The following is a 21765-nucleotide window of genomic DNA, read 5'->3' on the forward strand; positions in this document are numbered from 1 at the left end:
GCCAATCTCAAAGGGATCCAGAAGTGTAGCCCTCCTGCCATGCTCAGTAGACTTCCCATCACGGGTCACATTTTTCGGGACATGTCTGATATTCTCACGAGATCTCCTTTTGGTTGGTTACCCAGCTTGCTGCTTAAGGCAGCAATATATCTGGCCTTTTACATTTTTTTGAGGCCAGGGGAATTTACGCAGTCTGGTACAGGGTATACTTTTGGCCAATCAGTTGGTTAGGCACCCTGGCTATTTCTGTTTCCATTTACATGCGTGCAAGATGCAGCAAACAGGAGGTGGCACGGGCATCAGGTTTTTTGAGACCGGGAAGGCATGGTGCCCGGTTTCAGTTTTAGACCAGCTGGTCAGTGCTACGGCTGATAAACCCAGGGACAATTCTAAGTTGCCTTTCCCTTGTGCTCCCCTTTCCGCAGCTCAATTCATTCTACATTGCCGTACCCTTTTGGCCAATCTGGGTCTGAACCATTTAGGATAGGAGCGGCATCCGCAGCTTTGCGCCAAGGGGTCCCTGCTCATAATTCTTAAGAAATTAGGCAGGTGGAGGTCAGCATATTTTTCAAGGTATATTACAGATCCATTTTTGGCGATGTCTCCAGCATTTGTCAATTTGGCTGATTGAATGTAATTTAGTGTGTAAAAAATCTTTTGTTAAGCTTTCATCCTACTGTTATTTTTTGCCCCCTTTTAGGCATACTGACAACGTGACCCTGGCATACCTCAGGTCATTGTGCTCTGTTGTTTCTTTGTTCTTTCCTATACTATCCACAGGTTGACTCCGAGTACAAGTTTAAGGCTGACCGCAGGTCAGCCTGTTGTAGGTGGAGTCAGGCCGCATAAAGCCTGCCCTCCTTTGCCTCCTTCCCTTGTGGTTGTAGGCTCTCGTATCCCACCCACCCATTTCCTTTTTTCTTTTTCTTTTACTTTTCATTTAATTTCATTTCATACTTCGGTATGCCCCCTTTTAGGCATACTGACCATGTGACCCCGGCACACCTCAGGTCAATGTGCTCTGTTGTCTCTTTGTTCTTTCCTTTTTGTAGGGAGAAATCCTGGTTTGTGTTGATTTTCATTTGTTAATGTTGGCCATTTTTCTGTAGTCCGGATTTCATTTACCATTTTGCCGTGGACCGATTTTCGTTTGCTGCAACTGCCTTTTATTTCTGCTGGTTTTAGTCTCAAGCGAAATATAATCTGTTTTTGTACTGAATTCCATTTCCAGTAGAATCATTTAGGTTTTTTTGCCAGTTGTTTTAGAGAAGCTTATGTTTCTAGCGAAGAACTAAGCAACTAAATTGCATGTGTTAATGGCGCTATTTTGTTGTGACCTGGCTTTCGTCTCCCATTTTCCATTCTTGTAGTCACCATGTGGCCATGTCTTGATTTTCATTTGTCCCAGCTGCCATTTTGTGTCCACTGTGTTTGGGTGGAATTGCTATTTTGGTTTGTAGAGGTGCAGTTTAAGGCACAGTTTCCTTTTAAGTGAATTCAATCTTTTCAGTTTTTGTACTTTTAAAACGGTGTGTGTTGTTTTTGTTTTTGATTGTTTGTGGCCTGCAGTGAAAGGGAAAGGCTTTGGATGACCTTCTTCACTTTTTGCCTTTTGTTGTGCCATAGATTTTTTTTGATGGACATGGTATGAGACTGGGCTTCCCCTTCCCCTCCTTCTTTCTATGCATTTATATTATGTGATATACAACAGGAAGTTGGTGGGAGGAGCTTGGGTTTTTTTTTTACTTGTGCTTGGAAGGACAATGGAAAACACTTGGCTTTTGAAAGAGTGTTTTAAATTTAATTCCAGTTGTTTTTGTGAAGGTTTATACTGCAATACAGTTTTGGGTAGAGAGCAAACAGGAGGCATCCAAGTTGTTGTGGTAATATCTAGGTACAGATAGAAGCCATAAGATTGTTTTGTATAGTGGAGCATTTTCATGGTGTTTTTGTAGCTGTTGGACAAACACATTTAGAAGGCTGTATATCGTCGGGGTGTGTATAATAGTCAGAATTCCAGTGTGAGATTGTATTAGCATAAACGTGAGGAGTAGTATGCTAGCAGCCCCGCTCAGGCCATATACAATAATCGGGATGCAAGGGCCGGTTATAGTGATAAAGGCACAAACAAAACAAAACAAAATTATCATGCCTGTTTTTGGACTTTGTGTGGCTGGTCCATACAAGATTCCCAGATGCTCTTGTGTTTCTCCCATTGTATTTTTTTTCTATTACTAAAAGAGTGAAGGTAGCATTCCATCTGGTTGTTTTTTTTTTTCATTTTTGGTTTGGGAACTATGAAATATCTCCCCACATTTGTCTCTAAATGTTTGTCTCATGTTTTACTTGACAATACATTCTCATCTTTTTACTTTAACAATACAACTGTAACCAGAAACCTAATTAACATGAGCTAATTAACTAATCCCTTAAAGCAGCTGATGTGACTCCATGCCCTCCTGAGCATTGTTATGATTAATCAGGATTTCACTACAGGTCAGTCTTGTTGTCACCAAGCTTCACACAGTAGAATATACATTATCATAAGTATAACACAGGACACCTTCACACAATAGCAGGAGCTCCAGCAGAAGTCGGCCCGTCTCCTACATTGTACAGAGGCCAAAGTAATCAGCTCTCTCAACTAACATGTTGAGTCCAGAATCAAACAAACCAAGAATAATCTTTACATATATCCTGGGAGATACTGTAGATAAATATGACTGTCCCATTTTAAGTAATCCAAGATATATTTTCTCAGTCACTATTTCTAATATGGCATATACAGGGTTCCCAGAGTCTGTGTGTCTTGGGGGACATGGACCTGAATCTAAAGTAACACCACCTCAAGAGTCCCCAGGCATACAGCTCACAAAGAGCACTGTTCCCCCAAATGCCAGGGCCTATAATTGGTAGGCAAGAGGCCAGCATTCAGTCCCCTCCAAAAGCCTCTGTCCCAGGTGAGTCTGCCACATTTCTTCCCCATCAAAATTTGACTAACAAGGTCCCAGACCTCCACCTGGTCTGGACATGCTTTAGTCAGGCAGAGTGAACTCATATAGTCTGTCCGCATGATCTTGTTTTTTGGCTGCAAGGAATAGTTGACCTCAGTAGGTGTGGGGCAGAGGTCATTGACTCTCTGTCCAGCTGTCAGCGCTTCAGCTGGGTGGTGTTTTCCATTCCATGGCTTGGCCTGTTGCTGGGTAGAGGGGCCCACTGCCCCAGTTCCCTGAAGCTGAGAAGAAACTGTAGGTGCTAGGCAAAGGCCAGCGGCACTCTGCCCTGTTGCCAAAGATTCAGCTGGGAGTAGAAGCTGCACTACATCCGCTTGTTGCTGGGGAGATGGGCTGACAGCCCTGGCTCCCTGGAACTCCACAGTTGTTGCCGGTGCTGGGCAGAGTTTGGTAGCACTCTGCCCTGTTGCCAGCACTTCTGCTGGGGACTCCGCATCATCCGCTTCGGCTAACCGTTGGGATAGAAGGCTGGATTTCTCCACTCCCAAACTGTGTAGCTGCCATTGGGTAGGTGATCTGGCTGCTTCCTTTTCCGTTCCCTCATCTGGCTGCTGGGACGACATGTCTGTGGTACTGTCTCCCAGGTGCATGGATCTTTGCTGGGAAGTAAAGACCGTTTTCTCCACCCTGGCCGAATGTTGAGGAGAGACAATGAACACCCTGTATCTGCTGCTGGGAAGTGATCACCACCTTCTCACCCTGAGCCTCCGGAACTGCAACAGGTGTGGGGCAGAAGTCTTGGACCCTCTGTCCGGTGACCAGCGTTTCAGCTGGGGAAGTTCCTGCAACTCCACAGATACTGCTGTTGGTGCTGGGCAGAGCACAGTGAAGTTTGGCCCCAATACCGGCTCTTCTGCTGGAGGCTCATCAGGTTGTACTTCCTCAGCAGAAAAGTCTATCAAATCCCCTGTCTCTGCAACTGGTGTCTGGGCATAGAAGTTCACCATCTGCTGTCCGTGGAACCCAGAAGATGCTATCGGTGCTGGACAGAGGTTAGCAGAGCTCTGCCCTGTTGTCAGCACTTCAGCTTTGGGGATGGCAATTTCCAAATTTTCCATTGCTGATTCTCTGGCTCGCTGCTGGACAGGCACATTCCTCCATCCAAGATCATCTCATGCAGAAACAGGAGCATTAAGGTCAGTCAGCACTTGCTGCATCCACCATAAGACATCTGCGTCCATAGCTGCGGGGGCAGGCTGGCAAAGCACACTGTTACTCTGCCACATCGCCAACTCTTTAGCCAGGATTTTAGAGTTGTCAACTGGTATTTCCTGATAGTCCCAGGCACAGGGAGCCTAGCCCTGGCGCTGAGCAGAGTTTAGCAGCTGTCTGTAAGCAATCTCCAGCTCCCACTCCTGAATGGCCAGAAAATCTATATCTTCCAGTGCCCAGTGCACTTCCGAGACGTTCAGTAGCCCTTCTCTGAAATCCATGATATTATCCAACCGCCACTTCAAACCACTCTCAAAGTTAGGGTCCCCTGTCAGCTTCACATACAACAGTCCCAAGCCGCCATAGCCAAAGCCTTCCATTGGGCTGTCATCCGCTATCCAAGGGCATGCTTGGGATACATGCCACCGGAGGGCTCTGTAGCTCTCATCCAGCTTCATCTCTGCCCAGACCAGCCTGCTTAATTCAGTTGTCTGCTCCTTGTGCATTTTTTCTTCCAAAAACAGCACCCACAGTCCATACTGTGACCTGTACCTTTCATGGATGGGGAGGAGATCTTTTCCCTGGTGTCGCTGCTCACAGGCTAGCGATTCCTTCCAGTGTTCGCAGTGGATAGAACCAAACCATCCCAGCAGAACCTGCTCTGACACTGGTCCTTTGTGCTGTATCTGCATCTCTCACAACCTCCTTCCGAATTCCTCTTACATGATGGCTGGTATCTTTACCTTTCCTCGCCTCTCCTGCTATCCAGACCTTGGATCCAGGTGGAAGTTTGGATGTCCCAGACTGCAGGAAGCGTCCCACTGCTTGCCACCAATGTAACAAAACATCTCACACTCCGCTTGAGTGCTTTCGTCATATACCACTTCCTCCCAGTCTGAATATAGATATTAGATATTCCAACCGCTCACAAGCACAAAACAAGACGATACTTATTTAGTTGCTGAACATGGACTCTTATTTAGAATCAAAATACAAGTCTTATATACAGTAGAAGAGGAGGTCCCCCCGTCATGCTCATATCACCCTAACAATACAACTGTAACCAGAAACCTAATTAACATGAGCTAATTAACTAATCCCTTAAAGCAGCCGATGTGACTCCATGCATTGTTATGATTAATCAGGATTTCACTACAGGTCAGACTTGTTGTCACTGAGCTTCACACAATAGATTATACAGTATCATAAGTACAACACAGGACACCTTCTCAGAATAGCAGGAGCTCCAGCAGGAGTCGGCCCGTCTCCTACATTCGGGAGGAGTCAGCCAATGTGATCAGCTCTCTCAACTAACATATTGAGTTCAGAATCAAACAAACCAAGAATAGTCTTTACATATATCCTGGGAGATATTGTGGATAAATATTACTGTCCCATTTTAAGTAATCCAAGATATATTTTCTCAGTCACTGTTTCTTTTTTTATATAATTGTAGTTTTTTATTGAATTTTTCAAAAGAGAAATCATTACAAATAAAAGTGTCCATGTATACGGATCACAGGGGTGATCTGTATGTCATATCAAAAGTTATGAGCAACTCATAGGTAGTATCATTAGAGAAACAGAGGTTAAATATGAAAACAAAAGCAATTTTATGGTATAGAAATAAGAGCGGGGAATTTAAAGGGGTACTAATCTGTATGCAAAATACATATCGCAGGGAAGCAGTTTATAAAGTACTGGTTGGCAGAGGTGTTCCATATTTTCCGAACGTTCCCAAGGTTCCCAGATCTTATTATATTAGAGAATGGTGTCGTGCACTGAGGCCATCAAGTATTCCATCTTCCTAATCTCTGCTACCAATTGTAAAAATCTAGACCATGGTGGGGTTGTGTCGGACAGCCAACACAATGGAATGAGCCTTTTGGCAGCTAGGAGGATGTATGAAATCAGCCTATTGTCTTTTTTGGCAATACCCGAAAAAGGGAGGCCTAAAAGATAATATAGGGGATCGAGTGGAAGGGACACATCTGCCATTCTTTGTATTAATAGCATCACTTCATGCCAGAAGGGCTGGATCATAGAACATTGCCAGAAAATGTGAAACAAAGAGCCAACATCAGTCCCACAATACCAGCAATGTGCTGGAATTGAGGGGTCATACTTGTGGAGAACTTCAGGAGTTTTATACCAGAACATGAGAATCTTAGTGGAAGTTTCCCTCTGTACACATTTTGAGGACTTAAAAGTGGAAGACCATATCCTATCCCACAACTGGGTGCTAATAGGTCTGCCTATCAAATTAGTCCATCTCCTCATATATAGATGGGTAGTCTCAGTGATAGGGGTTGACTCATGGAGGATATGGTGTATAGAGGATATTAGGTGATATTAGGTGATATTAGGTGTAGTTGATGGGGGCCCTGAGCGCACAGATACTCAAAGAGGGTGGGTATTTCTAAAGTCAGGAGTGGGGATTGGGAATGGAAGAAATGTCTGATCTGTAGTTAAAAGTGGAAAAGATGAACCATACCGAGACAGAAGTACAGTAAAATCACACTTGTTATTTAATAAAAATAAACAGGTAAATAGAGTAAGCGTAGTCAAAGCATAGCCAGAGTCCAGTAATCGGATCGGGTAGTCAGCCAAGCCAGAGTTCAGTAACCAGATTGGGTAATCAGCCAAGCCAGAGTTCAGTAACTAGATCGGGTAATCAGCCAGGCCAGAAGTCAGGGATCCAAGTAGAGGAACAGCAAGCAGGATAAGGAGCCAGAAGGGATGTCAGCAAAGCCAGTCTTTAAACAGGAACGCAGGAGAAGGTTACTTGTGATATGACCAAGGCGAAGACAGAGATGAAGTGAGCTGGACAGTTTTAAGTAGGCAGGTCAGATGAGCACGATCAGGAACAGCTGGGTACCTGTGGAGAGAGATGAGAGCTGGCAATTAGCCGACAGCTGAGCAGTAGGGATGAGCCGAACACCCCCCTGTTCGGTTCGCACCAGAACATGCGAACAGGAAAAAAGTTCTTTCGAACACGCAAACACCGTTAAAGTCTATGGGACACGAACATGAATAATCAAAAGTGCTAATTTTAAAGGCTTATAGGCAAATTATTGTCATAAAAAGTGTTTGGGGACCCGGGTCCTGCCCCAGGGGACATGGATCAATGCAAAAAAAAGTTTTAAAAATGGTCGTTTTTTCAGGAGCAGTGATTTTAATAATGTCTAAAGTCAAACAATAAAAGTGTAATATCCCTTTAAATTTCGTAGCTGGGGGGTGTCTATAGTATGCCTGTAAAGGGGCGCATGTTTCTCGTGTTTAGAACAGTCTGACAGCAAAATAACATTTCGAAGGAAAAAACCCATTTAAAACTACTCTTGGCTATTGCATTGCCGACAATACACATAGAAGTTCATTGATAAAAACGGCATGGGAATTCCCCACAGGGGAACCCCGAAGCAAAATTTAAAAAAAAAATGACGTGGGAGTCCCCCTAAGTTCCATACCAGGCCCTTCAGGTCTGGTATGGATATTAAGGGGAACCCCGGCCAAAATTTTTTAAAAAAAATGACGTGGGGTTCCCCCTAAATTCCATACCAGACCCTGAAGGGTCTGGTATGGGTTTTAAGGGGAACCCCGCGCCAAAAAAAAAAAAAAAACGGCGTGGGGTCCCCCCAAAAATCCATACCAGACCCTTACCTGGCAGGCCGCAGGAAAAGAGGGGGGGACGAGAGTGCGCCCCCCTCCTGAACTGTACCAGGCCACGTGCCCTCAACATTGGGAGGGTGCTTTGGGGTAGCCCCCCAAAACACCTTGTCCCCATGTTGATGAGGACAAGGGCCTCATCCCCACAACCCTGGCCGGTGGTTGTGGGGGTCTGCGGGCGGGGGGCTTATCGGAATCTGGAAGGCCCCTTTAACAAGGGGACCCCCAGATCCCGCCCCCCCTGTGTGAAATGGTAAGGGGGTACTTACCCCTACCATTTCACAAAAAAACTGTCAAAAATTTTAAAAATGACAAGAGACAGTTTTTGAGAATTCCTTTATTTAAATGCTTCTTCTTTCTTCTATCTTCCTTCATCTTCCTTCATCTTCTGGTTCTTCTGGTTCCGGCGTTCTCGTCCAGCATCTCCTCCGCGGCGTCTTCTATCTTCTTCTCCTCGGGCCGCTCCGCACCCATGGCATGGGCGGAGGCTCCCGCTCTTCTCTTCATCTTCTTCTTCATCTTCTTCTCTTCTTCCTTCTTCTCTTCTTCTCCGGGCCGCTCTGCATCCATGCTGGCATGGAGGGAGGCTCCCGCTGTGTGACGGCGTCTCCTCCTCTGACGGTTCTTAAATAACGGGGGGCTGGGCCACCCGGTGACCCTGCCCCCCTCTGACGCACGGGACATGACGGGACTTCCCTGTGGCATTCCCCGTGACATCACAGGGAAGTCCCGTCAAGTCACCGTGCGTCAGAGGGGGGCGGGGTAACCAGGTGGCCCCCGCCCCCCCATTCCTGTGGCCTGCCAGGTTGCGTGCTCTGATAAGGGTCTGGTATGGATTTTTGGGGGGACCCCACGCCTTTTTTTTTTTGGCGCGGGGTTCCCCTTAAAATCCATACCAGACCTGAATGGACATTTTCAGAACATTAATCCTGCCCAGGAGGGATAGGGGAAGTTTCGTCCAGTTATGTAGTGACTTGTTGATGTCCAGGAACAGGGAGGGATAGTTCACAGAATATAGAGAAGAGTAAGAGGGGGGTCAAAAGAACCCCCAAGTACTTGAGGGAGGTAGTACACCACTTATAAGGATAGGATACCTTAAGCTGGGATAACAAAAAGGGTGGGTTGTGTATCGGAAGCGCTTTCGTTTTAGAAGTGTTTACCTTATAACCCGAGATGGCACCAAAAGAGGAGAGTAGATTATGTAGCGAGGAAAGGGATAACAGCGGGTTAGTGATAGTCAATAGTATATCATCTGCAAAGAGTGTTAGTTTATACTCCCCCTGTCGCATTACCACCCCACGAATGTCCGGGTGTATACGGACGGACTCGGCAAGGGGCTCCAGACATAAAATAGAAAGTAGAGGTGATAAAGGGCATCCCCGCCGAGTCCCATTTGTCATGGGGAAGCAAGGCGACAGGAAAGAGGACATCTGTACTTGGGCTGTGAGTTTTGAGTATAAAGCCTCCAGGGCCCTTAGAAAAGGACCTCTAAAGCCATACGCACTTTAGGTAGAGAACATATAAGGCCAACTCAGTCTGTCAAATGCTTTTTGCGCGTCTAGACTTAAGACAAGAGCCTGGCGTGAGGATCTATCGAGGAGATCAATTAAGTCTATGGTACAGCGGGTGTTATCCCCAGCATGCCTGCCTGGGACAAAACCCACTTGGTCTCTATTAATCAATTTAGGAATAAGTCTAGACAACCTGGGCGCAAGGATTTTTGTAAATATTTTATAATCTGAGTTTAAGAGGGCTATGGGACTGTAATTATCTGGAATAGAAGGGTCCTTAGAAAATTGGGGGTGTGGGGGATGACCTTTGAGTAGAGAATCATAGAGAGTTAGCATATGGGGAGATAATATGTCAAGGAAGGTTTTGTAATAAAAATAGGGTAATCAATCAGGGCCCGGTGATTTGTGTAACGGGAGATCTTTAATTATAGTTAGGAGTTCTTCTGCAGTTATAGCTGTGTTTAGGCTAACTAGGTCTAATGAGGACAATTTCAGAAGCTTTACAATTGAAAAGAATTCCTCAAATTTTCCCTGTGTAAAATTAAAATTATTTTTGGGAGTCAAACAATTGTATAGTTTGTGGTAAAATTTACCAAAAATTTTTGACATCTCTTGGGGGCAATGGGTTTTGGTTCCATCATCTTGGGAAAGGAAGTCAGGGAATGAGTTAAAAGGGCGGGGGCGTACTGTGTTGACTAGTATCTAATGGGGCTTCTTAGAATACTCATAAAATTTTTGTTTCGACCAAAATAGGGATTTAGCTGCTCTTCCAAGCCGTACTGATTTGATTTGGTCTCTAAGGGAAGTAACCCTACGCAGTCGTCAGGGCGGCTGAGAGGGACTGTAAAAGTTTATTTCTGTCTTTTTTCAGATGTGAACTCATTGCCATGCACTCACTACGAAAAACAGCCTTGTGGGTCTCCCGCAGAGTAGAAACATCCGGTACAGATCCTATATTAAGCTGGAAGAATTTTTTTAGACCTGTTGCCAGTTTATTGCGTGAGACCTCACATTGTAGAAGGTGATCATTGAGCCGCCAGTGACATGACCTAGTGTAGGTCTGGGAAGGTAAAGGATCTAGCATAATGGGGGCGTGGTCAGACCATGTAATGGGGAATATGTCATATTCAGTAACATAAGGAATGAGTGGGGCGGAGATAAAAAATGTGATCAAGGTGAAAGTACATTTTATGGGCTATAGAACAGAATGTGAATTGCTTGGCAGACTCAGTCACTATTTCTAATATGGCATATACAAGGTTCCCAGAGTCTGTGTGTCTTGGGGGACATGGACCTGAATCTAATGTAACACCACCTCAAGGGTCCCCAGGCATACAGCTCACAAAGAGCACTGTTCCCCCAAATGCCAGGGCCCATAATTGGGAGGCAAGAGGCCAGCATTCAGTCCCCTCCAAAAACCTCTGTCCCGGGTGAGTCTGTCACATAAGGGTTACAGAGGGTTTAGTTATTATCGGTTTTGAGGAATGTCAGTGACAATTCACTAATGTACACAAATGTTGTATTTTTTACCATTCTTTGCAGGTTAAATATGAAGGATAGAGTAATAACTTTTGTTTATAAGTATCTTTTCAGGTCCAAGGAGTTTCTGAAAGTGTATGTACACAGAAAGCAGGTGTATGTAGATAGCTGTACACATGTATAAATACACATGCCTAAGAAGGTAAAAGTATTGTGACAGACCTAGCCGGGAGAGAGACTTTTGGAGGGGACTGAATGCTAGCCTCTTGCCGAACGATCGTGGGCCCTGGCATTTGGGGGAACGGTGCTCTTTGTGAGCTGTATGCCTGGGGACCCTTGAGGTGGTATTACTGTGGATTCGGGTCCTGGTCCCCCAGAACACACAGACTCTGGGGACCCTGGATTTGCCATATTAGAAATACTGGCTGATTCATAATGCTGGGACAAATACTGTTAGGAGATGCTGATGTAAATTCCAGCCACCTGTCTGTCTGTTGCCTGCTAGAATGTGTATTGTAAATAAGTCTAGTATGGGATCTAAGAGTCATTAGATCCCCATTGTTGTTTGTGTTAATTAACTCTGCTATTGTGTGAAGAAGAGTTTGGTGTTGATTTGTGATAATGTTGATTGGGTTTTCTGAGCTACAAGACAGCCAGTCTGGCTTAAAGTTCATGTCTGAGTCATCTAGGCTGTCTAAAGGGATTAGTTAATTAGCCCATGTTAATTAGGTTTCTGGTCACAGGTGTGTGTTCAGAGTAATATTAGCAGGAGGTATACACCTCCTCTTTTACTGTATAAAAGAGCCTGTATTCCTTGCAATAAAGGAGATTCCTGGTTGAACTTACATACAGCCTGCCTGGTGTTTGTTCTGAGCTACACAACTGGATTAGAACGGCACATAGCTGTAGTTCTAATCCCAGAGCATCGGATGACCGAACCATCAGATATTGTGATCTGCAATCTGATTCTATAGCCGCAGAGGAGTGTCGGGAGAGTGGAACCGAGTGAGCAGGGGCTCGTTACAAGTATCATAGGCTATTTCACTGTTTCATTGTTTTTTTTTCTAAACCCTGCGTGTCTTCCTCCAGTTTGTAATAAGGAGGAAAAGGGGTGGATGATAGTGGTGAGAATGACAATTTTCAAACCAATAATACTAACTGCTCTAATTCTAGCCAAGTTTGTGACCTAGTAGGAATGACAGGTTCCACGACTTTCTACCCTTGATGAAATTTGAATCAACAGTCTGGTGAAGGATGCTCCCATAGGAATCTTTTTTTCAATGGTTCCAGGTATTACACCCCAGATGGTAAGAAGCAGTGACCGCAGTCATTAAGTTCCCACATGTCTGAGTATATGCCATATGAGGTTTGTTTGGAGGTCAACCAAGACCAGAGTTGTACTTTCCTCTGCTGCTGTCAACATTCTCGGCTGATGAGGTGGGTGCAGTCACTAACATGAACTTCAAAAGGTCCACTACAGGGTTCATGAGTCCCTCCTGGACCCTGACACAATAACCAGTTTACATTCTTTCTAACCAGGTGACTGGGTCGTTGTAAAGAAGCTTGAGGGATGAGACCAGGCCAGCCACTGCAAGAAGCTGCTCAACTACACCAAAAGATGAGGAGTATCTTTGTTTATTTATATTTTTAAAGTGTATTTTCCAACTAGCCAAGAAAGCAAACAAGGCACATGGTGGGGTCTACTCTGAGTCTCCACTGAGCTCTAATGCCGGGGGGACATGCTATATGTGATGTTTATATTGGTGTGAGGAGTTTTGACAAACTAGTAAAATCCAAACAGACACTTGTCAATAGAATTTAACGATAACATTTCTAGAGGATAAAATTAATTATAATTTTAACAATAGCTCTGGTTCTTGCCAGCTTTGGTATCGGGATAACTAGGTAGCCCACAAGTGTGTTTCAACTTTAGTTTGATATTAAAATGGATCTACAGCTTAGAAGGTAATACCCCTAATGTAAGAGGTTCATGTGTGCTGGTGAAACTCGTCTGAGCATTTTATGTCACGGCCGATCGTGAAGATCTGATGGCATGAGAAAAGGTAAGAATAGCAGGGACAGCTGGAAGGGAATTGCTTGTACACGGTGGGGGCTTGAGGTTATGAAACAATTGAACAATTTCTCATCCATTGAGGATGGGATGTTTCATGTAACTGTTGAAGCTACAAGGAAGTTTACACAGTCCAAGGGGGGTTTCTGGGAATTCATAAGTAAAGATTGTTATACTTGGATCAATGGTACTAGTGATAAAGTTCAGGCCCATATGGATAAGGCTTAGATCCCTGCAAAGCCAGAGCTATAGCTAGTGAAGGTTGAAGTCCTTTTAAGGGTCTGGGAATCTTTGGGGATTGAATTTTTTTATTTTGCAGTGGATCATAGTGGGGGTATATATACTCATGTTATTTTTGTTTGTATTCCTTCTATATGCTGTGATGAGGTGCTACTGTTGCCTGATTGGACGAGTGAACAGAGCCCGAGCAGATGACCACATCTTCCCCACCGAGATGAGAAGCCCCAAAGCCCAGCCCACGTACAAGACACAGAGGATCCCAGTTCGACTGGCGATTACTACAGCTCACCATGTCGTGTCCTCCCTATAAGTCACCCCTCCTGAAGAACAGAATCTACACGTCAAGCCATGGTTTCCTTTTTTATGGACTTATATGGACTATAAGGACTGATTCATTTCCAGGCGTAAGAAGAAGATCAAGATTCTTTGAGGGACACATGGGAGCATATGACAAAGAGGAGGAGCTGTTGTGGAAATTTTTATTAATGTATGTTGTCAGATGCCCCCAGTGTCAGTTTTGCTGTAATACTCTCATGTGAGGGTATTCGCACATACAGACGCTGGTGGAAGACCATTGGATGCGGATCTGTTTGCTCTTTTAAGGATGTCTATTTATGCCTCACCAAGGGACTGGCCTCTCCATGGTGATCGCATCCAAACTCCTAAGTAAGCAGGTTTGTTTCTATGGGAGCCATAGTATAACCATACAACATTATGGCCCACTGGGCCATAATGTAGTATGGCTCGCATCATTGGTAGCAGTGGGAGTGTGCATATGGTTGCGTTCGAAACCATGTGCTTGCCGCATGGTTTTGCACACCACCGTCTACACACGTCACTACTGCATTTCTATTTGAATATATGCATGTGTGTCATTGGTTCTTTTGAATGAATACAAGTGTCTGACTGGCTGATTCTGAAGCTAGTTGCCTCTTTTGTTATCCATGTGTTTAGTATAAGAAAAAGCAGCTTGGCTACCTGGTGCAGGATATACTGAGCTCGAGGTGATACCAGCATCTGCTTGTGTTACTTGGAGAGAAAGAAATATGCTCTTTCCCAGCATTATATAAGAGAGCTTTTTGTGCTTTTAAGCACAAAGAAATTTTATGCTTGTAGGGAGAAGCTTAGAATTTCCCTGACAAGGGGGAGACAGAGACGGGGGGGGGGGGGTGTGACAGAGAGAGACAGAGGGGGTGACAGAGAGAGACAGAGGGGGTGACAGAGAGAGACAGAGGGGGGAGACAGAGGAGGGTGACAGAGAGAGACTGGGGGGGTGACAGAGAGAGAGGGGGGTGACAGAGACAGAGGGGGGTGACAAAGACAGAGGGGGTGACAGAGATAGACACAGAGGGGTGACAGAGAGACAGAGGGGGATGACAGAGAGAGACAGAGAGGGTGACAGAGAGAAACAGAGGAGGGAGACAGAGGAGGGTGACAGAGAGAGACTGGGGTGTGACAGAGAGAGAGGGGGGTGACAGAGACAGAAGGTGGTGACAAAGACAGAGGGGGTGACAGAGAGAGACAGAGGGGGTGACAGAAAAGACAGCAGGGGTGACAGAGAGAGACAGAGGGAGTGACAGAGAAAGACAAAGGGGGTGACAGAAAAAGACAGAGGGGGTGACAGAGAGAGAGAGAAGGGGGTGATAGAGAGAGACAGTGGGGTGACAGAGACAGAGGGGGGTGACAAAGACGAAGGAGGTGACAGAGAGAGACAGAGGAGGGTGACAGAGATAGACAGAGGAGGGTGACAGAGAGGCAGAGGGGATGACAGAAAGAGACGGGGGGTGTCAGAGAGATAAAGAGGGGGGTGACAGAGAAAGAGAGAGAGAAGGGGGGTGACAGAGAGAGACAGGGGGGTGACAGAGACGGGGGTGACAAAGACAGAGGTGGTGACAGAGATAGACACGGGGGTGACAGAGAGACAGAGGGGGATGGCAGAGAGACAGAGAGGGTGACAGAGAGACAGAGGAGGGAGACAGAGGAGGGTGACAGAGAGAGACTGGGGTGTGACAGAGAGGGGGTGACAGAGACAGAGGGCGGTGACAAAGACAGAGGGGGGTAACAGAGAGAGACAGAGGGGGTGACAGAGAGAGACAGAGGGGATGACAGAGAAAGACAGGGGGGTGACAGAGAGAGAGACAGAGGGGGTGACAGAGGGGGGTGACAGAGAGTGATAGAGGGGGGTGACAGAGAGTGATAGAGGGGGGTGACAGAGAGAGACAGAGGGGGGTAACAGAGAGAGACAGAGGGGGGTGACAAAAGAGACAGAGGGCGGTGTAAGAAAGAAACAGAGAGGGGTGACAGAAAGAGACAGAGAGGGGTGACAGAGATAGAGGGGGGTGACAGTGACAGAAGGGGTGACAGAGAGAGACGAGGTGACAGAGAGAGACAGAGGGGGGGTGACAGAGAGAGACAGAGGGGGGTGACAACAGAGAGAGACAGAGAGTGTGACAGAGGGGGGTGAAAGAGAGAGACGGGGTGACAGAGACAGAGGGGGTGACAGAGAGAGACAGAGGGGGGTGACAGAGAGAGACAGAGGGGGTGACAGAGAGAGACAGAGGGGGGTGACAGAGAGACAGAGGGGGGTGACAGAGAGACAGAGGGGGGTGACAGGGAGAGACAGAGGGGGTGACAGGGGGAGACAGAGGGGGGTGACAGAAAGAGGGGGGTTACAGAGGGATATAGAAGGGGGTGACAGAGAGTGAGAGGGGGTGACAGAGAGAGACAGAGGGGGAGACAGAGAGAGAGAGACAGAGGAGGGTGACAGAGACAGAGGAGGTGACAGAGAAAGACAGAGGGGGTGACAGAGAAAGACAGAGGGGATGACAGAAAAAGACAGAGGGGGTGACAGAGAGAGACAGAGGGGGGTGACAGAGCCAGACAGAGGGGGTGACAGAGAGAGACAGAGGGGGGTGACACAGACAGACAGAGGGGGTGACAGAGAGAGACAGAGGGGGGTAACAGACAGAGGGGGTGACAGAGAGAGACAGAGGGTGTGACAGAGATAGAGGTTGGTGACAGAGAGAGATAGGGTGACAGAGACAGAGGGGGTGACAGAGACAGAGGGGGTGACAAAGAAAGACAGAGGAGGGTGACAGAGAGAGACAGGGGGGTGACAGAGAGAGACAGAGAGGGGTGACAGAGAGAGACAGAGGGGGGTGAGAGAGGGATGACAGAAAGACAGACAGAGGGGAGTGACAGAGAGAGACAGAGGGGGTGACAGAGAGACAGAGGGGATGACAGAGAGAGACAGAGGAGGTGACAGAGGAGGAGGTGACAGAGAGAGACAGAGGGGGTGAGAGAGAAAGGGGGATCAGAGAGAGAGACCACTAGACCTACCTGGAGTCCCTCTAGTACCCCTATGTCCCAGTGGTGTGCATAATGCTCAGTATGGTACCTTGCATGCCAGTAGGATGTCCATGATGGCCAGCAGCTGACAAGGCCCGTTTTCATTCTGGGTGAGAACAGGAGGTGCATTGTTCCTTTGATCGGATCTATGATGTGACATGGAGTGGTCCCTGGCTGCTTGCATTTGCTACCCATCCTTGTTCTCTGAACCCCCGGTCAGTCTGTCTCCCAGGCCTGGGAGCGGTGAGGAGGTTTAAGGAGTCCAGGGGTTCCAGGCTCTGGAAGGTGTCGGGGACACTGTGCCTGCGTTTCCTGAGCTGCTTGTTCACACGTAGACCGGGTGATGTCATCCTGCCCACCCCTTGAGGCCTCCGCAATCCTGCTCCTTGCACCAGTTGTCACCGGCCCTGGTAAACTGTGTACAGGTGTGAGCAGGGCCGGAAGCGGGCACTAGGTTAAGGACTGACTGGGGAACCCCCGACACGATCCCTGATTCCAGGGGGGGGGGGGCACTTGCCCCCCCTGCCCCTACCTGCAGATGCCCATATGTATTGGACATTAATAAGAAATTAACACAGCATCATGTGGGGTACATGTATGGAATAAATTACCAAAATGTGGATATATCTAATAGTAGGAGACTGAAGGGAAAGCTCACTTATACGAAGGTCACTTGGTCAATTTACACGGCTGTTTTTGATTGTTTAGCATCAAGTTTACAAGACAAATACTAGAAAATCTTTACCTCTCCAACATTCATGCCTAGGGATGAAAGGGTCTCCTTTACTTTTATCTTCCTTGCATTGATGGATTTGGGTTCCCCTTCTGATCTGTTAAATGGACAAAAAAAAAAACACATGAAAAAAATGTTTACAAACAAAAAAGTTTCTGTAGAGCCAAGACTTTTTCCTTCTGGATAGAGCAAGGAGTCATTATGCTCCAGTCAGTGAGTGAATACAAATGTTAGGGTTTCCACTGAAGGTTTCTAGGGGTTGTGGCCCATTGACCTCCCATTTAATCCAGCCAGGTGCTGGATGATAGAAACACGGAGGAGAAATTTTTCTCTTTACAATCATTTTACTTTCACTTCCTGCAGTTGTACTTCACTATCCTCTCCAGTCAGCAGAGGGAGAACTATAGCCCGAAAAGCCAAGCCAGAACACTGAGGATCATGGGATTTGAAGCCCAGGAAATAAGCCATATTGCGGAACTTATAGGCTCTTTGCACTATAATTCCCAAGAGACACTGGTGCATGATAGCTGCTTTTCTGAGACTATACAGCTAGGTTCTTCCTCTTAAGCATAGGGGAACAATGAGAGCACACAGTGGTGGCCCATCCATTACGGGTGCCGGAGCGCCGCCCCTCTCTCCTTGCCACCTTCTATATGAACAATAGATAGATTCATGCATAGACCACCCAGGTGTTACAACAGCGAATAATAATTTGCTGTTGTACCACTGATCCTCAATCCGGCCAATCAGAAGCAGGTCTGATACCGTTTTCCAAATGGCCAAAAAGAGAAGACTCCCGATTGGGCGCTGAAGGAGGAGAAATAGTTAATATGACTGAAACTTGAATACAGCTGACAGAGGAATAATCTCTTATTTTAGGGTCTTGTTTTTCAGGATGACCACAGTATAGATAAGAAAAAAGGGGGGAGACCAGAGGGTCAAGGGACAGGGTCAATCAATGAGGGACACACTGGCTATAGTGATAATTTAGAAACAGTTTATTACAAAATAGAATAATAAAAGTAGTTTCTACCTACATAATAAAAGATGAAACTAACCTCCACCACTAAGAAAGTGACAGTGCAAAAGGACAGATACCCCACCTGGTACCCACTACTAGGGATGAGCTTCGAGTTAGAGTCAAACTCATGTTCGACTCGAACGTTGGCTGTTCGCAAGTTCGCCGAACAGCGAACAATTTGGGGTGTTCGCGGCAAATTCGATTGCCGCGGAACACCCTTTAATAGTCTATGGGAGAAATCAAAACTGCTTATATGCAAGTTATTGTCATAAAAAGTGTTTGGGGACCTGGGTCCTGCCCCAGGGGACATGGATCAATGCAAAAAAAACTTTTAAAAACGGACGTTTTTTCAGGAGCAGTGATTTTAATAATGCTTAAAGTCTAACAATGAAAGTGTAATATCCCTTTAAATTTCGTAGCTGGGGGGTTTCTATAGTATGCCTGTAAAGGGGCGCATGTTTCCCGTGTTTAGAACAGTCTGACAGCAAAATGACATTTCAAAGGAAAAAAAGCCATTTAAAACTACTCACGGATATTGCATTGCCGGTCCGACAATACACATAAAAGTTCATTGATAAAAACGGCATAGGAATTTCCCACAGGGGAACCCCGAACCGAAATTAAAAAAAAAAAATGACGTGGGGGTCCCCCTAAATTCCATACCAGACCCTTTAGGTCTGGTATGGATTTTAAGGGGAACCCCGTGCCAAAAAAAAAAAACAAAACAGCGTGGGGTCCCCCCAAAAATCCATACCAGACCCTTATCCGAGCACGCAACCTGGCAGGCCGCAGGAAAAGAGGGGGGGATGAGAGAGCGCCCCCCCTCCTGAACCGTACCAGGCCACATACCCTCAACATTGGGAGGGTGCTTTGGGGTAGCCCCCCAAATCACCTTGTCCCCATGTTGATGAGGACAAGGGCCTCATCCCCACAACCCTGGCCGGTGGTTGTGGGGGTCTGTGGGTGGGGGGCTTATCGGAATCTGGAAGCACCCTTTAACAAGGGGACCCCCAGATCCCGGCCCCCCCCTGTGTGAAATGGTAAGGGGGTACAGAAGGACCCCTACCATTTCACTAAAAAACTGTCAAAAATGACAAGAGACAGTTTTTGACAATTCCTTTATTTAAATGCTTCTTCTTTCTTCTATCTTCCTTCATCTTCTTCTTCTGGTTCTTCTGGCTCTTCTGGTTCTTCCTCCGGTGTTCTCGTCCAGCATCTCCTCCGCGGCGTCTTCTATCTTCTTCTCCTCGGGCCGCTCCGCACCCATGGCATGGGGGAGGCTCCCGCTCTTCTCTTCATCTTCTTCATCTTCTTCTTCATCTTCTCTTCTTCTTTTCTTCTCTTCTTCTCTTCTTCATTTTCTTCTCCGGGCGCTCCGCATCCATGCTGGCATGGAGGGAGGCTCCCGCTGTGTGACGGCGTCTCCTCGTCTGACTGTTCTTAAATAACAGGGGGCGGGGCCACCCGGTGACCCCGCTCCCCTCTGACACACGGGACATGACAGGACTTCCCTGTGGCATTCCCCGTGACGTCACAGGGAAGTCCCGTCAAGTCACCGTGCGTCAGAGGGGGCGGGGTCACTGGGTGGCCCCGCCCCCCATTATTTAAGAACCGTCAGACGAGGAGATGCCATCACACAGCAGGAGCCTCCCTCCATGCCAGCATGGATGCTGAGCGGCCCGGAGAAGAAAATGAAGAAGAGAAGAAGAGAAGAAGAGAAGAAGATGAAGAAGAAGATGAAGAAGAGAAGAAGATGAAGAGAAGAGCGGGAGCCTCCTCCCATGCCATGGGTGCGGAGCGGCCCGAGGAGAAGATGATAGAAGATGCCGTGGAGGAGATGCTGGATGAGAACGCCGGAAGAAGAACCAGAAGAGCCAGAAGAAACAGAAGAAGAAGATGAAGGAAGATAGAAGAAAGAAGAAGCATTTAAATAAAGGAATTGTCAAAAACTATCTCTTGTCATTTTTAACATTTTTGACAGTTTTTTAGTGAAATGGTAGGGGTAAGTACCCCCTTACCATTTCACACAGGGGGGGGGCCAGGATCTGGGGGTCCCCTTGTTAAAGGGGGCTTCCAGATTCTGATAAACTTCCCGCCCGCAGACTCCCACAACCACCGGCCAGGGTTGTGGGGATGAGGCCCTTGTCCTCATCAACATGGGGACAAGGTGTTTTGGGGGGCTACCCCAAAGCACCCTCCCAATGTTGAGGGCATGTGTCCTGGTAAGGTTCAGGAGGGGGGGGCGCTCTCTCATCCCCCCTCTTTTCCTGCGGCCTGCCAGGTTGCGTGCTCGGATAAGGGTCCGGTATGGATTTTTGGGAGGACCCCACGCCGTTTTTTTTTTTTTTTGGCGCGGGGTTCCCCTTAAAATCCATAGCAGACCTGAAGGGTCTGGTATGGAATTTAGGGGGACCCCCACGTCATTTTTTTTAATTTTGGCCGGGGTTCCCCTTAATATCCATACCAGACCTGAAGGGCCTGGTATGGAATTTAGGGGGACCCCCACGTCATTTTTTTTTTACATTTCGGTTCGGGGTTCCCCTGTGGGGAATTCCCATGCCGTTTTTATCAATGAACTTCTATGTGTATTGTCGGACCGGCAATGAAATAGCCACTAGTAGGGATGAGCTTCGAGTTCGAGTCGAACTCATGTTCGACTCGAACATTGGCTGTTCGCAAGTTCGCCGAACAGCGAACAATTTGGGGTGTTCGCGGCAAATTCGAATGCCACGGAACACCCTTTAAAAGTCTATGGGAGAAATCAAAAGTGCTAATTTTAAAGGCTTATATGCAAGTTATTGTCATACAATGTGTTTGGGGACCGTTTTTTCAGGAGCAGTGATTTTAATAATGCTTAAAGTCAAACAATAAAAGTGTAATATCCCTTTAAATTTCGTAGCTGGAGGGGGTGTCTATAGTATGCCTGTAAAGGGGCGCATGTTTCCTGTGTTTAGAACAGTCTGACAGCAAAATTAAATTTCGAAGGAAAAAACCCATTTAAAACTACTCGTGGCTATTGCATTGCCGGTCCGACAATACACATAGAAGTTCATTGATAAAAACAGCATGGGAATTCCCCACAGGAGAACTCCGAACCAAAATTAAAAAAAAAAAATGACGTGGGGGTCCCCCTAAATTCCATACCAGGCCCTTCAGGTCTGGTATGGGTATTAAGGGGAACCCCGGCCAAAATTAAAAAAAAAAAATGAAGTAGGGGTCCCCCCAAAAATCCATACCAGACCCTTATCCGAGCATGCAACCTGGCAGGCCGCAGGAAAAGAGGGGGGGCGAGAGTGCAGCCCCCCCCTCCTGAACCGTACCAGGCGACATGCCCTCAACATTGGGAGGGTGCTTTGGGGTAGCCCCCAAACACCTTGTCCCCATGTTGATGAGGACAAGGGCCTCATCCCCACAACCCTGGCCGGTGGTTATGGGGGTCTGCGGGCGGGGGGCTTATCGGAATCTGGAAGCCCCCTTTAACAAGGGGACCCCCAGATCCTGGCCCCCCCCTGTGTGAAATGGTAAGGGGA

At 46.9% G+C, this 21765-nt stretch overlaps 1 protein-coding gene across 2 annotated transcripts in view; it reads right to left on the bottom strand.

Annotated features, from left to right (window-relative positions):
- Positions 1-21765, bottom strand: part of LOC141123342 (cytosolic phospholipase A2 gamma-like) — a 230560-nt gene that overhangs the window by 176041 nt on the left and 32754 nt on the right. For both annotated transcript variants that reach the window (XM_073612048.1, XM_073612049.1), the window contains exon 4: positions 17227-17311. In XM_073612048.1, coding sequence (XP_073468149.1) covers positions 17227-17311 — 85 coding nt within the window. The remainder of the gene's footprint in view (positions 1-17226; positions 17312-21765) is intronic.

The sequence above is a fragment of the Aquarana catesbeiana genome, linkage group LG01 (genome assembly GCF_042186555.1).
Source record: "Aquarana catesbeiana isolate 2022-GZ linkage group LG01, ASM4218655v1, whole genome shotgun sequence".
Taxonomy (NCBI): Eukaryota; Metazoa; Chordata; class Amphibia; order Anura; family Ranidae; genus Aquarana; species Aquarana catesbeiana.